Below are 19,518 nucleotides of genomic sequence, written 5' to 3'. Positions count from 1 at the left end.
AGTGATTGAAATTGATGTAAATAATAGCAGTGGTGGCGGTTGTGGTGGTGGGGGCTATAGTCTGTTGATTTAATCGGAATGTTTCCTACCGTGACACACACACAGGAGGTATCATCAGGAAAGCCAGGGACCCAAACACTCATCTCTTTTTTTCCATGCCAAAGTGGATTTCTCAAATGCCTCTTCCAGCTCCATGCGATTAATCATGCTCATGAATACTAAAATGGGCTGCATGATGGGGTTTCTCAACAGGAGCTCCCTCTTGGAGCAGGAGGAATGACTCTGGTTTGCCTGCTAGTATTTCAGCCTCTCAGGGAGAGAATAACAGTGCAGTCGCTCAAAGCATATCAACAAGCTCCTGCAGAGTATAGACGCTGGTGCTGCCAATATCTTTTGTCAAGAAATTAAGTTGACAAGAGGATACACTTTTTTTGTCCCCTTTTGTGTTTAGTTATTTTATATTGGATAGAAATTTGTAATTGAGCATTTATCTTGCTGTGGATAATTAATCTAGGCTATTCCAATGTTCCTAGTTCATTCTTTGTTCCTTGTTGATATAACTCCCTGTGTGTTCACACTTGGCCCACTGTTTTGATTATCTTCCCACCAATACAATTTGCACATTTCATCACACGTGCCGTCAAACTAATTGCTGGAAACATGTAATGCATAGTTTCCATGTAAGCAGAATTATATTTGACTTGACAAAGTGCTTTTTATCACAATGTGTTCAGTTCTACCATCTCTCTAGATACAGTATAGTGTCATTATAATTCAAGCCATAGAAGGGAGATGGATTTCGAGGCGAGAGCTTGGAAGATTAAATGCTAATTCCTATACCATTACACCCTTGTGATTGATTTTAGCACTAAGTGGTCTCTAGTTTTGAGTGTTGCCATTTTTCATATGCACGCACATCTTTTTTTCTTTATGTTTAAGCCTCTCTGTACACTTCTTGATTTTAAATTAGTCTCTTAAAGCAATAAAGACTGTAATTGCCTTGATTTTCAATGGCGATGGATAATAGTTAAAAACTTGTCAAGGTAAAAGTCTCTCCATGACTTTATTTATTTATTTATTTTTTCATTGTCCCTTGTCCCTGTTTGAACTTGAATGTCTTGACAGATAGTGTAGAATTGTGTGACGGTTTATTTAATTATTTTCATTATTATTTAAATTAGGCTTGTCAGCTCTCTCGTGTAATCTCAGAGAAGATGGCACACATTGTCACATAGGCAGGGCATCCTCCTTGGCACTAATAATGAGAAATTATTAATAAATAATACATGTCTGAAAATCTCATCACTGTTGAATTAACTATATAGAGCATACATATTTACAAGAAATACCAATAATTCTCATGAGACTGTAAACAATAAATGTTTTAAAACGCAAGTCATCATTACTTTGTGTTGTGTGAAAGAATATACTTTCACTGTCAGAATGGATTCTAGGTCTTTAAACTGTCAGAGATATCCAATTAAAATATAACTGTATATGTTATTTCATTGATTGGTGATGTTAATATAACCTGACATTAATATCTTGTTTGGGTTAGGGATGTTTTGTAGAAGATGATTTGATTGTAGTGATATGAAACCTATGTGAAAGACCAATATTTTAGGAAATTGAAAGTCATGAATAATCACCTTTGCCCACACCAAATAAAATAAAGTAAAATGTAATTTTTCACATGTGCCAAATACAATAGGTGTAGACCTTACAGTGAAATGCTTACTAACAAGCCCTTAACCAACAATGCAGTTTTAAGAAAAATAAGTGTTAAATAAAAAATTAAATAAAAACATAAATAAAAAATAGAAAATTAAAGTAACAAATAATTAAACAGCAGCAGTAAAATAACAATAGCGAGGCTATATACAGGGGGTACCGGTACAGAGTCAATGTGCGGGGGCACCGGTTAATCTTATGGCTTGGGGGTAGAAGCTGTTAAGAAACCTTTTGGACCTAGACTTGGCACTCCGAGTCTAGGTCCATTGTATTTGACAATTTATAGGGCCTTCCTCTGACACCACCTGGTATAGAGGTTATGGATGGCAGGAAGCTCGGTCCCAGTGATGTACTGGAATGTACACACTACCCTCTGTAGTGCCTTGCGGTCGGAGGCAGAGCATACCTGCCATACCAGGCAGTGATGCAACCAGTCAGGATGCTCTAGATGGTGCAGCTGTGAAACCTTTTGAGAATCTGAGGAACCATGCCAAATCTTTTCAGTCTCCTGAGGGGGAATGGGTTTTGTTGTGCCCTCTTCACTACTGTCTTAGGGTGTTAGGACCATGATAGTTTGTTGGTGATGTGGACACCAAGGAACTTGAAGCTCTCGACCTGCTCCACTACAGCCCCGTCGATGAGAATGGGGGCGTGCTCGGTCCTCCTTTTCCTGTAGTCCACAATCATCTCCTTTGTCTTGATCACGTTGAGGGAGAGGTTGTTGTCCTGGCACCACATGGCCAGGTCTCTGACCTCCTCCATATAGGCTGTCTCATCATTGTCGGTGATCATCACTGTTGCGTCATCGGCAAACTTGATGATGGTATTGGAGTCGTGCCTGGCCATGCAGTCATGAGTGAACAGGGAGTACAGGAGGGGACTGAGCACGCACCCTTGAGGATCAGCATGGCGGATGTGTTGATACCTACCCTTACCACCTTGGGGCGGCCCGTCAGGAAGTCCAGGATCCAGTTGCAGAGGGAGGTGTTTAGTCCCAGGGTCCTTAGCTTAGTGATGAGCTTTGAGGGCACTATGGTGTTGAATGCTGAGCTGTAGTCAATGAATAGCATTCTCACATAGGTATTCATTATGTCCAGGTGGGAAAGGGCAGTGTTGAGTGCAATAGAGATCATGCATCATCTGTGGATCTGTTGGGGTGGTATGCAAATTGGAGTGGGTCTAGGGTTTCTGGGATAATGGTGTTGATGTGAGCCATGACCAGCCTTTCAAAGCACTTCATGGCTACAGACGTGAGTGCTACGGGTCAGTAGTCATGTAGGCGGATTACCTTAGTGTTCCTGGGCACAGGGACTATGGTGGTCTGCTTGAAACATGTTGGTATTACAGACTCAGTCAGGGACAGGTTGAAAATGTCAGTGAAGACACTTGCCAGTTGGTCAGCGCATGCTCAGAGTACCACGTCCTGGTAATCCGTCTGGCCCTGCGGTCTTGTGAATGTTGACCTGTTTAAAGGTCTTACTCACATCGGCTACGGAGAGTGTGATCACATAGTCGTCTGGAACAGCTGATGCTTTCATGCATGTTTCAGTGTTACTTGCCTCGAATCGAGCATAGAAGTAATTTAGCTCATCTGGTAGGCTTGTGTCACTGGGCAGCTCGTGGCTGTGCTTCCCTTTGTCGTCTGTAACAGTTTTCAAGTTCTGCCACACCCGATGAGCGTCGGAGCCGGTGTAGTACGATTCAATCTTAGTCCTGTATTGGCGCTTTGCCTGTTTGATGGTTCGTCGGAGGACATAACGGGATTTCTTGTAAGCTTCCGGGTTAGAGTCCCGCTCCTTGAAAGCGGCAGCTCTACCATTTAGCTCAGTGCAGATGTTGCCTGTAATTTATGGTTTTGGGTCTGGGTATGTATGTACGGTCACTGTGGGGACGACGTCATCGATGCAATTATTGATAAAGCCAGTGACTGATGTGGTGTACTCCTCAATGCCATCGGAAGAATCCCGGAACATATTCCAGTCTGTGCTAGCAAAACAGTCCTATTATTTAGCATGTGCTTCATCTGATCACTTTTTTATTGACCGAGTCAAAGGTGCTTCCTGCTTAGTTATTGCTTGTAAGCAGGAATAAGGAGGATAGAATTATGGTCAGATTTGCCAAATGTAGGGCGAGGGAGAGCTTTGTACGCGTCTCTGTGTGTGGAGTAAAGGTGGTCTTGAGTTTGTTTTCCTTATGGTTGTACATTTAACATGCTGGTAGAAATGAGGTAAAACTGATTTAAGTTTCCCTGCATTAATGTCCCCAGCCACTAGGAGTGCCGCCTCTGCTCATTGAGTGCCGTCCTAGAGCCAGCATCGATTTGTGGTGGTAAATACAGATATGAAGAATATAAATGAAAACGTTCTTGGTAGTGTGGTCTACAGATTTTCATGAGATACTCTACCTCAGGCGAGCAAAATCTTGAGACTTCCTTAGATTTTGTGCACCAGCTGTTGTCTTACCAGAGGCCGCTGTTCTACCCTGCTGAAAAAGCGTAAAACCCACCAGCTGTATGTTATTCATGTCGTCGTTCAGCCACGACTCGGTGAAACATAAGATATTACAGTTTTTAATCTCCCGCTGGTAAGATATACGTGATCGTAGTTCATCTATTTTATTATCCATTGATTGTACGTTGGCTAATAGGACAGATGATAAAGGGAGATTACCCACTCGCTGTCAGATCCTTGCAAGGCACCCAGACTTTCGTCCCCGATATCTGCATCTCTTTCTCCTGAGAATGACGGGGATGAGGGCCTTGTCGGGCGTCTGAAGTAAATCCTTCCTGTCCGACTCGTTAAAGAAAAATGATTCCTCCAGTACGGGGTGAGTAATCGCTGTCCTGATATCTAGAAGCTCTTTTCGGTCATAAGACACGGTGGCAGAAACATTATGTACAAAATAAGTTACAAATAACACGGAAAAACACAAAATAGCACAATTGTTTAGGGGATCGTAAAACGGCAGTCATCTCCTCCGGCGCCATTATTCACTGTTACACACATTGAATGTGTGTAACTTTTAGTCAACTCCTAACTTTTCAAGCCACTCTGGAAGCACTGATCATTTACATACCCTCCTTGGAGATCAGTGGATCTTCTTGTATTGATATAAAAGACCTGGCCCGTGTCTGCTGCAACAAGGTTCAGTCATACTTTATAGCTCCCTATTTCCCCTCAGCCTGTCACAACAGTGAGCCATCAGAAAACAAAGCTCCCTTGAATACCTCGTCGCTGCCGTTGGATCTATCTTTAGCCCCATGTCTGTCACGTCAGTCCTGTTGACAACATCAGACTAGACATGTGCACCTGTAGGAGTGCTTTGTCTTTTCACGGCTCCTGGGAAGGGGCCAACGAGTTTGCATGTTGCGTAAGGGGCCATAGGGGAGGTATTGAGCGCTAGAAGTGTGTCCTCTCCCCTCTCAGGCCACTTGGCCACTGAGTGGAGGGTGGAGGTATACCAGAAGTGTAACAAGCCACCAGGCACTAATGAAGCCCAGTGCCTTGGTAGTAAGCTGTAAATGAGGAGTGAAAGGTAATGATCAGTACAGGCCTTAGGGCCTTCCTAGTATCTACTCTCAGCCACCAGCTGCTACCTGTAAGTCCTTTGCCATGCTCCAGTTAGCAGGTTGACGCAGAAGAGAGTCACTCGCTAGCAGCACGTCGTTCTCTGGGGCTTCTAGGCCCACTGCCCATGTATATCAAATGCCCTCAGCAATTTTCCCATTCCTCCTCCACTCATTTTATTACATAGTCCCCAATAAATATCAAAGCCAGACATGGTCGTATGTATGCTGATTATGCGTTGCTTTTCATTCCACACTGTAGTGTACATGGTCTTTTGGTATTCTTTACAGGATCGTCTATAGGTTTACCATTTCCAATATATGCCCTCTTGTCGTGTGCATCATCATTGTTGAAGGTACCTATTCTGGTACAGTATCGAAGGTATCATCGTAGACATTTTCATCCAATGAGGTGCTATCCCAGTCACATTGCCGCTATTGGCTCTGAATCCAACTGCTGTGACATTTAATTGCTTTGAAGTGACTTCCACAATACTTTTGGAAAGCAATTTTTAGACTTTGAACCTTTAGCCTTGAATTTTAAGGGAGTCCACAGTAGAGTGATCTGATATGATGTACAACTCACCTCAGCTGCAGCATGAGGGCCTTCGAAAATGGAATGTTCCAGATTTCAAATGTCATTGAATGGCTATTTTCTGTGTATGGCAGGATCAACAGATCCTGAAAATGCATTATATTGGCTAGAGAGCCCGTTTACCCACAAGGCTTTTTCAACTTCTCTCCGGAGAATATGGCACAGTTTTTGAAACAGCATTTCCTTTCAGTAGCAGAGGGAGTAGCCGAATACAATTTTTTTTCTTCTTTTTGTCTTGTTTGTGTAAATTCCCTTAGGATATTATTTTTTTCTTGCAATGAAACATCTTAGTATAATAAGAATGAATTTGCTCACAAATCAATTATTCTTGCCACAACCCTACGAGTTGCGAGTTTTTGGCCCAATTTGAATTGCAATGACAATGACATTTAGATATTAACATTTGACAGTCCAACATCTCCTTTACATTTGACTCTCCTGAGGACGCAGACCAGACCACCATGTCATTATGTTGAAGGTAAAACATGACACAATCATCTGTAGGCCTACTGTGCTGCTTATTTGAACATTTGCAAATTCATTCAAGGACATTTATCAGCATATAACGTTATTTAAAAACATGGGGCATCCCTCTAATTTGGAGTCCTGGCATGGTGTAGTATGCTAGGGGAATACAGTGTCATTCCATATTGATTGATGTAAGTCCTAGCTAGAATCTGCTGTTCCAAATAACACCTGTTGGGATATTCTTAAAAGGATGATGCCTCCGGTAGTGAGGAAAACACAGATGGCAATTTTCAGATCAATGTTGATATTTTTAACTCTCCTTGAGCTACCACTCAAAAAGGCACGATCAAGTTCCTTCGTAACCTCAATTACTTTATTTAAAATAGTGTGATATCTCAATAGTATTCGTGTGGACACATTTTAAGTTGTAAAGTGTGAATATTAAAATAAGGAGGAAAAGGTACACTGACATTGACGGGAGGGATGGGTAAAACTCCTCTCTCCTTCTTTCTGTTTTGACCATAATAACACCTTTACTGTCTCTGTGACTCATAAATATAGTGCCACAGTAACTATGTTTGTTCTGACTTGGCATTTGCACAAATATTTATAGTATCATTTTCTCAGGCTCCCCTTAACCTCTTAAATGTAACTAAATGTAATCGAACATGTAATCTACCCTTAAAGCACAGTAGATAACTACTTTGGGTGTGTCCCAAAGACAGAGCAGAGCTTTCCTCTGACCTGGATCAATGCTGGCTATAACTCAGTCATAACTCTTTAGCCATGATATGAATCTTAATCAGGCAGTGGAATGAGTGGGCAGATTAAATCAATGTCCAGGGCCAAAGCGCTTTAGGAATTTTTTGAATGTTCCTATTGCCTAACCTTATGCAGTAGTTCTGTGAAATTGATTCATTTATAAAGCAGCTGGACATTTTGACATCATGAGTACCTCTTGACCCTTCCTGAAATGACTAATATGTCACTGATGGCTATGTTGTTTTAGTTCTATAAGATGTAGCGTTTGCTCTAAGCATCAGGCCTGTAAACGTATGGCAGCAGGAGCCATGGGAGGTATACCAGATGGCAGTGCACATATGCTTTGGGTCTGTTTGGCCAGGTACACTGATGAATACTTCTGAGAGTTGGCCTACCTTTTCTGGCATGGAAATGTAACTTGAACACCTTTAATTCCCAAAGCTGGCTAATCCCAGTTCCGGGATAGGTAGAGTAACCGGAATAGGTAGAGTAACTTTTTCTACAGTGGTGGTGGTCCTAATGTTTGATATGTCAATTGAAATAGGTCCCTGTCAGTGTAGGTTGTGAATGTGAAATATTGTGATAACACTTTTTATATTACACAGTGGCTTGCAATGACTTGATTTAGCTGTACAATTGTCTGTCCTTTTTTACTGATTGTTTTAAACCATTTTCACAAGGGTGTTCATGTAGATTACAGGATGATTAGCAAGCCTAATAGCTATCGAGGGTCAGGTGCTTCGAACATGACAGACTTGCCCTGTGCTACTCTGAACGCTAAAATCATAGCACAATTAGAATCAGTCCATGAGTAAATTCACATCTAAGTGGCAGTAAGAAGCTTCCTTTCTACATGGCATTGAGTATGCAAAGTAAAGACAAGCACACCTTAGTGGGGTAGTGTGTGGAATATGAATGTCTTCCTGTATTAGGCCCAGGGAAAGGCTTCATCAGGACAGATAATGGGAGAGGTGATCTGACTGACACTCTGCTTGATTACAGACACTGGAGTGACAGGAAGTAATTGCGACTCACGAAGGCAGCTCATATATCTGTTGATAAAACACTGAATGCATGCATAAGCCTCATTACCTCGCAACCGCATTTGCACATTTTCAGTATTACAATGAGATATCTGTATGCCCCCACACATCTTTAGTTTGTGCCTTTGAAGAAACATAGCAAGTATAGGCTATTGCCCACACACACATATCTCCAGTCTGTGAACACCATTGTTCATACTCTGTCTCACTCTCACCAGTATACTAATCACTGCAACAATATTCTATATATTTTTTCCGATTTAATTCGCTGACATGACAATGTGAGGACAAGCATATGCTTGCATTCATGTGTAAATGTGCTGTGTCTGGGGAGGGAAGAAGGAGTAGAGCCCTAGTTCTGCATCCTGACAACTCTGATAGCCGAGAGGACAGGGACGAGGCTGGGGATGGGCTGGTGCTGCCGCAAGGTTGCGTTGGGACACTTCTCTTTATTTCACCCTCGCAGCCTTCTTAATAGTAGATGACTCGCCAGAGGCCCACTTTGATACTAGGATATTAGCAGGAAATAATGTCCCCCTCAGCCATTACAGACCAGGTCCAAGTCCAGCTGACAATACACTGAGCACCATGTTAGGCAAAACTATTGTATGACTGGTCAGGGCCAGAGCTAAGGAATGGGGGGCAGTAGTGCACTGCTTTGCACCCTACTATGAGAGACCAGGTACCCTGATATACAGTGTTCTGCACTATATCACCAGAATGGAATTCGTATAAACAGTGCAATAAATGTTTATCGTGTTGCGGGCATTAGCTGTCGTTTTCTAAAGATAGGCCTTTTCAAAGCTATTTAGCGATTACACAACATTTAGGTTATTTTTAGACGTCGATTCAATTATTTGAGTTTGGGTATTTCTGTGAGCTCAATGCTCAGTTTCTGTAGAAAAATCATATCCAGCCTGAACTGTGTGATTTAGTAGGGAGTGGTAGATTCCAACAGGCCAATTTTCTACATCAGAGATGGGAAACTTTTATGGGGGTGGGGGCCACAAAGAATCTGAACTTGTCATGATGGGCAGCAGTTGCTTGCAGGGAACAAAATCAATGGGGGCCCCCCATCAGGTAATTTGGCCAAGTTTAGATAGCTAGCTGCAAAACTATCTTAGCATTCTAAATACATTTTGCTGACATGGACTAATTGACTGACAATCAGTGACTTACATAACAAGAGAAAAACTGATTATGCACAACCACATTTCGAAATGGCACCTTGTGTATTCTACTATTCTAACTCGCAACAGTAAGTTGAGACCCCGACTGAGTTCCTAAAAAGTTTAATAAATAAATACAATTTTGGGGGCCAGTTGCCCATCCCTGTTCTACATAGTTTAGTGCAGAAAACGTGGTAATTAACTACAGTGTCCATAATCCATTGCTCACCAGCTTGCCCGGTCTGTGTGGAGCACACACGGAGACCTTGTTGACAGCAGTCATAAAAGTATGCCTTATTTACTTTGAAGAACTACTAAAATAGTGATTTTGTCAGACAACATAGAGATGAGATGATGACTTGGAATAAAATGTAAAAAGTCAGCAAATAAAACAAATATTTTATTAAAGTAAAGTAATGTGAATAAATGATGGTTACTAAGTGATAAGCAGTAATGGGCAATCACTACCATCATAGGACTTGTATTCATTGTTTTATTACGTGTTGTTAGATCATTCAACCCACGTAATGCATAGTGCATCTAATGTAAAAAAAAATCATCGAAACTGAAATTGAAAACCGTGATACATTTTTTAAATAATCGAACCGAAACCTACCCGACCTCAAAAAGCACTAATCGCTCAGCACTAAAGCTATTCAAAGAGTATGCTGTGTGAACCACTCTCTTTCTTCTCTGCCTAATGGGGAATTGTATTCCATTGTGTACCAACAAAAATATATCTGTGTGTCCACTGTGCTGTTTTAACCTTGGACATAAAGGATATACAGGCTACCTTGGTTGAGTGGAGAAGTTCCTTGAAAGCCCCTTATGGGATGTTGATGTACGAGAGACTCATTTTAAGTGATGTTTTGCTCTGTTGAGACTGCGGGAACACTCTGCAAGGTCTAAGTGTCAGTGCGGAGGAGCTCTTTGTGTGTGACACGTCTGATGGAGAGCTGCACTCAGACCTGTGGCCAGTGGGACCTCCCTGACTCCTTCCAACCTTTGGCCCATTAAAGTGTCCGCTAAACAACTGTCTCTCAAACTTTTCCTTTATACACAGGCAGTGACCTACCTAAAGCTTTTGAGTTTTCTTTTGACCTGGAAACTAAACAAACCTGTGTTTAAGGTGCAGGCAACAGTCATAAGCTGTGATAAATAAGAGAGTTAGCTGCGAACAAACTGTGTGTGGGTTTCAACCTCCGGCCCTCACATCACCTCCTGCCCTCACTGGTGGGTGTTAATTCTCTACTTAATGGCTGAGTTCAGCTCAGATGAAGCTGAACTGATTCTCAAAGTTTGGTTAGCCTTCAGGTGTCTGAGTAAATTACATCTCAATTCTATTTGGGTAGTGAGCGAGAGAGAGGAGACTTCGGAAATTAGGTCATTTTTAGAGGGCTGTTTGGGCGACATGGTTGGTTGCTTTTAGGTTTTAACAAAACATGAAGCCTACATGATAAACACACTTAACATAGCAATTTTTATATGTCACGAATCATTGGTTAGTCATAACGTGATCAGATTATTTAGCCACATCATTGGTCTTCAAAGTGATATTGCATTTGGGCTAGTGTGTGGAGACTACTAAATGGAGAGAGAGCTGAATCAGCGTCCATTGCCCTACAAATGGCTGTTTGGGAAAATGGAATGATGATGTCGATCATTAACTTTTAATTCAGTTCAGTGTTTCATGGATGTCATCAATTGCAATGTGATTTCCTTCTGAATGGTAGGCTATATCATAAATCGTATTTCACGCTGTTCTCCCTACTGGCTACACTGACGACTTATTGGCAATGTTACACTTTCCATTATAAAAATGGTAGGAAACAGAAGCCAGAAAGACATGGAAGGTGTTCATTAATACATTATGATCCATGGACAACTTCCAAATATTATGAACTGATCAGTCATTGTTCCAAACAAATGTTAATCCTACAGCCATTGTCAAATCAAAATTTCCTCATGTTGTGTCTCATGATTCCTTCATTTACTGTAAATGTTTGGCAAAAACCACCATGAATGTTTTTGAACACTCAGTAGGAGAGAGGGATCATAAACAGCAGAGAAACACATGTCTTTGTCCTCAAGTGGAGCTGGGCATGAATTTCATCTGTGGGCTGCTGGCAATTTTAATTTCATTTTGTTCGTAGGGAGCTGGCTGAATGTTGGGAGAACGGAATGATTGCATGGGGAGAGGTAACAACTCTGACACACATTTCTATATGTGTGTGTCTGTGCGTGTATGCGTGTGTGTGTGTGTGTTTGAGGAAATGCTGTCTGCCACTGTCTCATCCAACCAGATTTATGATTACTGTTATAGGCTATTTCTGGCATATTGCTATGATGTTTTCAATGGCTTTACTTTGTGACACTAGCTAGCGCTCATATCTGATCCAAATACTGGATGTATTAATGCTTTGGATTGATGGATGCTGCAACATGTTTTCATGCCTGACTTCACAGTCACACACCACGGGTAATTCATATGTAGGGATTCCTCCCATCAGGCACAAGTGACTTTGTTATGCAGCAGAATGTCATACAGTACATTGCACAGGCACACCCTCATACACCCCCCTTTTAATGGTCGGTATTGAAAATACAGTAACATGTAGAGTCAACAAAAACACACACTAGAGTAATCAACGCCTCTAGATATCTGATGGTTGTATTATTATTCACTGTCATAGCTACCTGTTAGAACCAAAAAACAACAACAACCAATGGCATTCTCTTACCGGTAGACCTGAAAATATCTGTCAGTTTTACAACAATGGGCTCTTTAATTAAATTCAGTAGTGGTTGCATGCAGAGACTGGTTCAAAGTGAGACAACAGTGTATTAAAAAGCTGTTACTAGAATTGATCCAATCAGGTTCAGCAGCTAACCCCTAGCTTATGTGAGAGATTTTGATTTTGGCCCCCATTTGTGTTAAAGGCATAAACAGCACTTTGTTATCATGTTGTGAGCAGCACAGCTTGACAAATATGCCTTTAATAATTAAATAGGGAAAGGCGACTGCATATTGACAGTGAGCGAGGAGTGCAAGGCATTGTTAGACCACCAACAATACTGTAAATGTCCTAAAGATAATGATTGATGCTGATTTTAGTCTGACATTACTAATATGACTCTAAAAATATTCACATCAGCAACCCTTCTGTCACAGCAAAAGCGTAGGTTTATCAACCATCCTTGTGTTAGTTGGATCAGAATATGAGTATAACTGTGTTCTAGTTTTGGGTCTGCTGTTTATTACATGGGGGCAATGTTCCCTCTAAGCTGCACACATGCAGGGCGTGCAGCTCCCCTCGGACTGCCGCAGAAGAAGCAGAGGAACACAAGATTGGACTTCACTCAACTTTCTACAGTTTTCCCCTTTAGTTATCACTATCGACGTTTCACTCTACTGAAGGAATTGTGGTCGAATCAAAGCAATATTAGCCACTTTCATGTAATATACCGAAACAAAACTAACTATTTAAGATTTATTATGCAAATCTAGCTGTGCAAGAGATTTTCTTGTAGGCTGAGCGCATTGGATTAGGATTCTATTGCATTGACATGCATAACTCTGTCACATCCTGACCATAGAGAGCCCTTATTTTCTATGGTAGAGTGGCGTGACTGGGGGTTGGTCTAGTTTATTATTTCTATGTGGGGTTCTAGTTTTGTTTTTCTATGTTGGTGATTGGTATGATTCCCAATTAGAGGCAGCTGGTAATCGTTGTCTCTAATTGGGGATCATATTTAAGTAGCATTTTTTCCACCTGTGTTTATGGGATATTGTTTTGAGTTAGTGCACATAGCACCTTTGTAGTCACGGTTCGTTGTTAGTTTATTGTGTATTTGTTTTTGTCTTTGCTAAGTTTCACTTTATCATTAAATTATGTGGAACTCAACATCCGCTGCGCTTTGGTCCGATATTTATTCCAGCGAACGTGACAAACTCATGCTGCGGTTGGCCTATATGCAAATAGCCATTGCCATATATGGATCTGTGCCATTCACTTTGAACTGGACTGTGTTTAGGCTACAGCGGTCATGTGTAGATGCGCTTGTTTTGAGATCAAAGTGAGAGCTGCATTTAGCCACGTGCATGTGTTCATATTCGTTCCTAGTTACTGAGTTACTGAGTTATAATCCCAGTTATAGCTAATTTCTAGTCAACAGTGGTTGAGTGGTTGCTTCCAACAAGAGCACAATAAGTAGGCATTTCTAGTCAACTTTGGAAAGTAAGTCAGGTAAAGAGCTATTTTATTAAAAAAATAAAGGAGAGCCGCACACTCTAGGAGCTCAGATGCAAAAATATTTATGTCCAACAGACAAGACAAGCTGTCTTCATCGGGGTATAATAAAGAGCTATTTTATGTCTTAAAGGGAAAGTGTTGTACTTTAAGACGGTCTTGAATAAGCTAAGTAGCCAATAGGCAGAGTGGAATATAATTTGTCTGATTCTCTGTAATAATGGTATGGGATTAATAAAGCATTTTATTTTGTAAAGTGGTTTCTTGCATCAAACACAACATTTTCATTCACCTCCTTATCTTAAGGTGGATTAACAGGTTAATGTCAAGCCCTGCATGTTTTAAAAAAAATGTTCTCATGGAATGTAGGCATTGAACACCACACATTGGCTGCTACTGTAGGCTGAATGACAAAACAGCAATTTCCTTGTTAAAATGTTATAAGTTTTTCTCCATTGTTTTTTATGGTAGGCCACTCTGGTAGGCCTACATTATGATCAAATAGCCACAGTAGCCTACTTCACCACTGTTAAAACTGTAACCTAAAAGTGGGTACAGCCTCAGTGTTCACAGTAAACGCACGCCGGAAGCTGCACAGAATTTTCACAACGTTCGAGTTTGCACACAGCAGACCTGAAATTTGCTCAGTGCCCAAAGAAATTAGAGGGAACATTGCATGGGGGTCATGAGGAATCTGTGTGACTGAATACCATCTCTGTTGTTTGCAGGTGACCATCTCCGGGTATGTCCCCCGGGCAATACCTGTTGCAGTTCAGAAATGGAGGACAAGTTTGGCCAACAAAGCAAGCTGGAGTTAGAGAACCTGGTTGATGAAACTAGTAAAGAATTGCGAAGCACCTTCGTCTCCAGACATAAAAAGTTTGATGGTAAGAGACGCTCTCTTTCAATTATTTGTTTTGATATCTCACAAGTGGGATTCAACAGAATCTCTACGTAGCTTGAAGAACCAATCATAGACGATGTTTGTCGGAGACAGACAGGTTGAGTGGCGAATGAGGGAGTCCCTCCCCTCATACTAAAGAGCCACTCGCCGACCCTCTGATCATTCTCACCTCTCTTTGTCACAGAAGAGTTTTGCCTAGCTTTCCTTAGCATGACTTGATCTGTTTTCCTATTTAACTGTTCACAGGTGTGCCGTTAAGGTTATGCTGCCGCTACACTCTGCCTATTGTGGCCACAATTTGTGGCGTTCCTGCTTGTGGGCATTCCTCTTTTTACTTCTATTGGTAAATTTTTAAGCTAGGACTCCAGTACACATGTGCGAGGCGGGTGTGCTCCATAACGTTGGATGCCGACTGCTGATAAACCCACAAGAAGAACAACAGGCGGGGCAACAATGGTAGCCATCTAACTAGGACACCGGTAGACAGTGTCCTTTGCCCCTGCCTGTCAGGCACTGCTTTCCCGCAGTTCTGTTAACAACAGTGAGGGCAGGTGTTCGGCAGGCGGGAGTGAAGGACACTGTGTTATAGCTAGCTAGGAGGATGCCGGTAAACAGCAGGTGGGAGGCGGGGGCGACACCAGCAGCTAGCCATCTAGGACACTGGTAGACAGGCCCTGAAAACCTCTGATAATACTTTTACTTTTGACCCACTTAATCGTATAGACAATCAGGGGAAATTCAGAATATCAAAAGTGTCACACAAGCATGAAGATGGTGTGCATGGAGTGGGGCGTACATGCAGGAACCAATGGGATGCTCGAGGGAGGGCGTTCATGTATTTGCAGGAATGCCCACATGCAGGAACACCCCGCATTCCGAGTCACAATCACACATTATTGGGTTTTTCAGCTTTCGTTTTTTGTGTTGGGTGACTTTACCGAAAGCAATGTTTCCGTTTCAGGTAAGAATTATCTTCACTGCTTTTCTTCCCTCGTCTCCTTTCGTAGCTAGCATCACACAGCTAGCTACTGAGACTTGGCTAGCTCGCCACAATGCTAGCTATCCTACCGACTAACTTTTCGACTTGAAAGGGTAGAATTGATAGCTCGCTTTCTTGTTTAGCTCAACCCACTACTGACTGTCCGAGAGTCACTGCTTATCGATCGAGAGCCACGCTTTTGTTTGTCGCAACAATAACAAAGAGCTATCTTCCTTTCTCTAACATTGTGCTAACTAACTAGGCTGCTAGCCCACTTGGTAAGCCCAGAGACTTGGTAAGCCCACGCTGCAAGGCGCAAGCTAACTTGGCTAGCTCGTTGGAAAGCAAGCTATCCACATAAGCATTGCTTGCTAGCTCAGACTGACTTCCCTACCTGCACATATGGTAACACAAGCACTGCTTGCTATAAGAACCTAGCTAACTCCTACACAAGCCCACCACGGCTATAGCTTTTATACACAGTTCCCGCCCCAGCTAGCCATTAGGCACCTAATAAGCTAGCTCACGCCTGTCAAGGCTAATTTGCAGCAGGCGCTATCAGGCTAGCAGGCCTTTTTCCACAAATTAGGAACAAAGGAAGGGTAATAGTGGATTAACAACAGCCTAACCTGAATCCCCGGATCAATAAATTATGTCCACTGCTACCCCGCCTGAGGCAGGCACACAAACCACCTTGCTCTTGCGCTGGCAGCTCGACGATGCTGGGATGCTGGCTGCTACTGGCTCTCCCACCTACTGTGGTATTACCAGCTTGCTCTCTCATTTAGTATGTTTAACTTTCAATCGTTTCATTGGCTGATCGGATACACCACACCGTGCTACGGTCAAAATACATTCTCTAGACCGAAGAAGCAATGCTACTGGTGCATATCTCTTTGGCTAACGAGGTGCTAGCTATAGCTAGGTTATTACCCCACTGGGTGAACACTGGATGGCTAACACAAGAGCCTTGCGGCTAAGCGTTGACTATCTCACGCCTAACCCAGTTGTCAAAACTTTTTTCCCAGAGTTATAATGGGACCTACACTCCATGGGAAATGAACATGCTCAGGCAGCATTCTAACGAGTCCTGCAAGTTTTATAAGGTTTTGACCAAGTTCCCGGCCCATGCTAACTTAAGCTATGCCACTAGCCATCACGGTTAATGCTAACTACCACCACCTAGCTGTTGTTAGCTTAGTTCCCGTTTTCTAGTTCGCCTAGCATTAACTTGCTTAGTGCTTACTAACTGAACCGGTCCCTCTACGCTGTGATCCGGTCCACAAGACGGCCTCTGATAGGCTAGCTAACGCGACAAGGCTGGCTGTACCACTGCTAACCTATGCTGGGCAAAACGTTCAGCAGCCTACCTCAGCTAGCTCACCGCTACCTTAGCTTGCCTTGCCACCACCTGCCTGGCAGACCCAGATATCGTGGCAACCTGGTCTCCACTCTACCTCTCTACAAGCTAAGGCTCCGCATCGGGGAGATGGGCAGTTCTGTAGCGCCAGTGCTACTGAGCGACCAAAGACAGAGCATACAGCAAACCTACGGTCCAAGTTTTAGTACAGAGTCAGACAGTGGGGAAGCGGCCCTTCGCTTCAGCCGCATCGAGGTCCCGTCCAGTTGATTTTCCTGTAGGAAAGAAGGGGCGCCCGCCTCAGCGGCAGAGAAGGACAGCCAACAGATCACTCTGTGTTCTAGTCTCCCACCTTTTGGGTGGAGCACACACCACAATGGGGGAGAGGCACATCTGTGCTCCTATTCCCCTTTCCTTTGTGCAGCGACCCATTCTCATGCGTTCGCTCTCAAGGAAGATGGAGGAAGCCCACTCTAACCCTGAGTGCCCTCCGTGCCACAGCTCTCCCCTCAGCTCTTTCTCAAGCAGCTGAGGCAGGAAGACAAACTGTCACTAGCCACCTAGCACTGTCCCCATATCTCAGTGTTTTTAACGCTGCCCTTATCAATTAATACAAAGAAGGGGTGACTCGCTCTAATGCTACCAGAGGGCGCTCCGGCACCACTGGTGAGCGTGAGTCAACCAACCTGTGGGCTACTCACCGCAAGAGCAGGGAACTGGCGCACAAGCACAGTCCAGCCCTGGGTCTTGTCCACAGTTCCAAAGGAGTACAGACTGCAGTTTTCTCTGAGACCACCCTTGCAATCAATAACGACTGGCGACTCGACACAGATACTAAAGCAGGAAATCTCCTCTCTATTAAGCGAAGTGGACGGCCAGCGTAATACCATCGGCAGAGAGCCATCTAGGCTTCTACTCCCGGTACTTCCTGGTTCCCAAAAGAAAGTTGCGCCCATTAAGCTTAATGTGCTGTCTCGCTCTATTCATCTAGGCGACTGGTTCATATCAGTCGACCTGCAGGAAACTTTTTTCAAATAAACTGCCAGCACACAGGAGTTTTCTAAGTCTTGCTTGTCAAGGCACAGCCTAAGACTACCTCGCTGTCTTATTTGGGCTAGTGCTAGCTCCCTGAACATTCAGCAAATGTGTAGAGGCAGCTTTCACACTCCTGAGAAACACATCTACATATACGATTACCTGCTTTGCTCCCCATCCCTGGAGCAAGCGGTATGGTAGTAGTTGATGTTATTCTTTAATAACACAGACCCCAAAGCAAATCAGGGGGAGGAAAATAGGGTTATTCAAAGCGGACAAATCATGTTTGGAAGTAGATGGTAGATGTTCATGCTCCCCTGTCCTCAGTGATTCTCCCCAGTGATTCTCTTCAGTGATTCTCTCCACAGAACAAAGGGATAGGATGTAGTTTTATAACCCAGCCCTAGCCTGTGGTTGACCGTTAGTACTCTGTTGTCACGATCGTTATAATGAGTGGACCAAAGCGCAGCGTGATCTGGGTTCCACATCTTTTTATTACTAGGTAAAACTCACAGCAAAACAAAAACAATAAATCTCAAAACGAACCGTGAAGCTAACAATAGTGCTAACAGGCAACTATACATAGACAAGATCCCACAAAGCACAATGGGGAAATGGCTGCCTAAATAGGATCCCCAATCAGAGACAACGATAAACAGCTGCCTCTGATTGGGAACCATACCAGGCCAACATAGATCATTATTCACCTAGATAACCCACCCTAGTCACTCAATCACATACACTCAATTAGTATTTGGTAGCATTGCCTTTAAATTGTTTAACTTGGGTCAAACGTTTCGGGTAGCCTTCCACAAGCTTCCCACATTACGTTGGGTGAATTTTGGCCCATTCCTGCTGACAGAGCTGATATAACTGAGTCAGGTTTGTAGGCCTTGCTCGCACACACTTTTTCAGTTCTGCCCATACATTTTATATAGGATTGAAATCAGGGCTTTGTGATGGCCACTCCAATACCTAGACTTTGTTGTCCTTGGAAGATCCATTTGCGACCAAGCTTTAACATCCTGACTGATGTTTCTTCAATATATCCACATAATTTTCCTGCCTCATGATGCCATCTATTTTGTGAAGTGCACCAGTCCCTCCTGCAGCAAAGCACCCCCACAACATGATGCTGCCACCCCGTGCTTCACGGTTGGGATGGTGTTTTTCGGCTTGCAAGCCTCCCCCTTTTTCCTCCAAACATAAAGATGGTCATTATGGCCAAACAGTTCTATTTTGTTTCATCAGACCAGAGGACATTTCTCCAAAAAGTACGATCTTTGTCCCCATGTGCAGTTGTAAACTGTAGTCTGGCTTTTTTTATGGCGGTTTTGGAGCAGTGTCTTCTTGCTGAGCGGCCTTTCAGGTTATGTTGATATAGAACTCGTTTTACTGTGAATATAGATACTTTTCTACCTGTTTCCTCTGGCATCTCCACAAGGTGCTTTGCTGTTGTTCTGGGATTGATTTGCACTTTTCACACCAAAGTACGTTCATCTCTAGGGGGCAGAACGCGTCTCCTCCTGAGCGGTATGACGGCTGCGTGGTCCCATGGTGTTTATATTTGCATACTATTGTTTATACAGATGAACGTGGTACCTTCAGGCATCATTGCTCCCAAGGATGAACCAGACTTGTGGAGGTCTACAATTGT

General features: G+C 43.0%; 1 protein-coding gene across 1 annotated transcript in view; it reads left to right on the top strand.

Moving 5' to 3' along the window:
* Window positions 1-19,518, top strand: part of LOC120057792 (glypican-6-like) — a 115,182-nt gene that overhangs the window by 4,215 nt on the left and 91,449 nt on the right. The window contains exon 2 of the mRNA XM_039006257.1: window positions 14,312-14,470. Within this exon, the coding sequence (XP_038862185.1) occupies window positions 14,312-14,470 (159 nt within the window). The remainder of the gene's footprint in view (window positions 1-14,311; window positions 14,471-19,518) is intronic.

The sequence above is a fragment of the Salvelinus namaycush genome, chromosome 13 (genome assembly GCF_016432855.1).
Source record: "Salvelinus namaycush isolate Seneca chromosome 13, SaNama_1.0, whole genome shotgun sequence".
NCBI classification, from domain to species: domain Eukaryota; kingdom Metazoa; phylum Chordata; class Actinopteri; order Salmoniformes; family Salmonidae; genus Salvelinus; species Salvelinus namaycush.
This window is presented reverse-complemented; position numbering and strand designations above follow the sequence as displayed.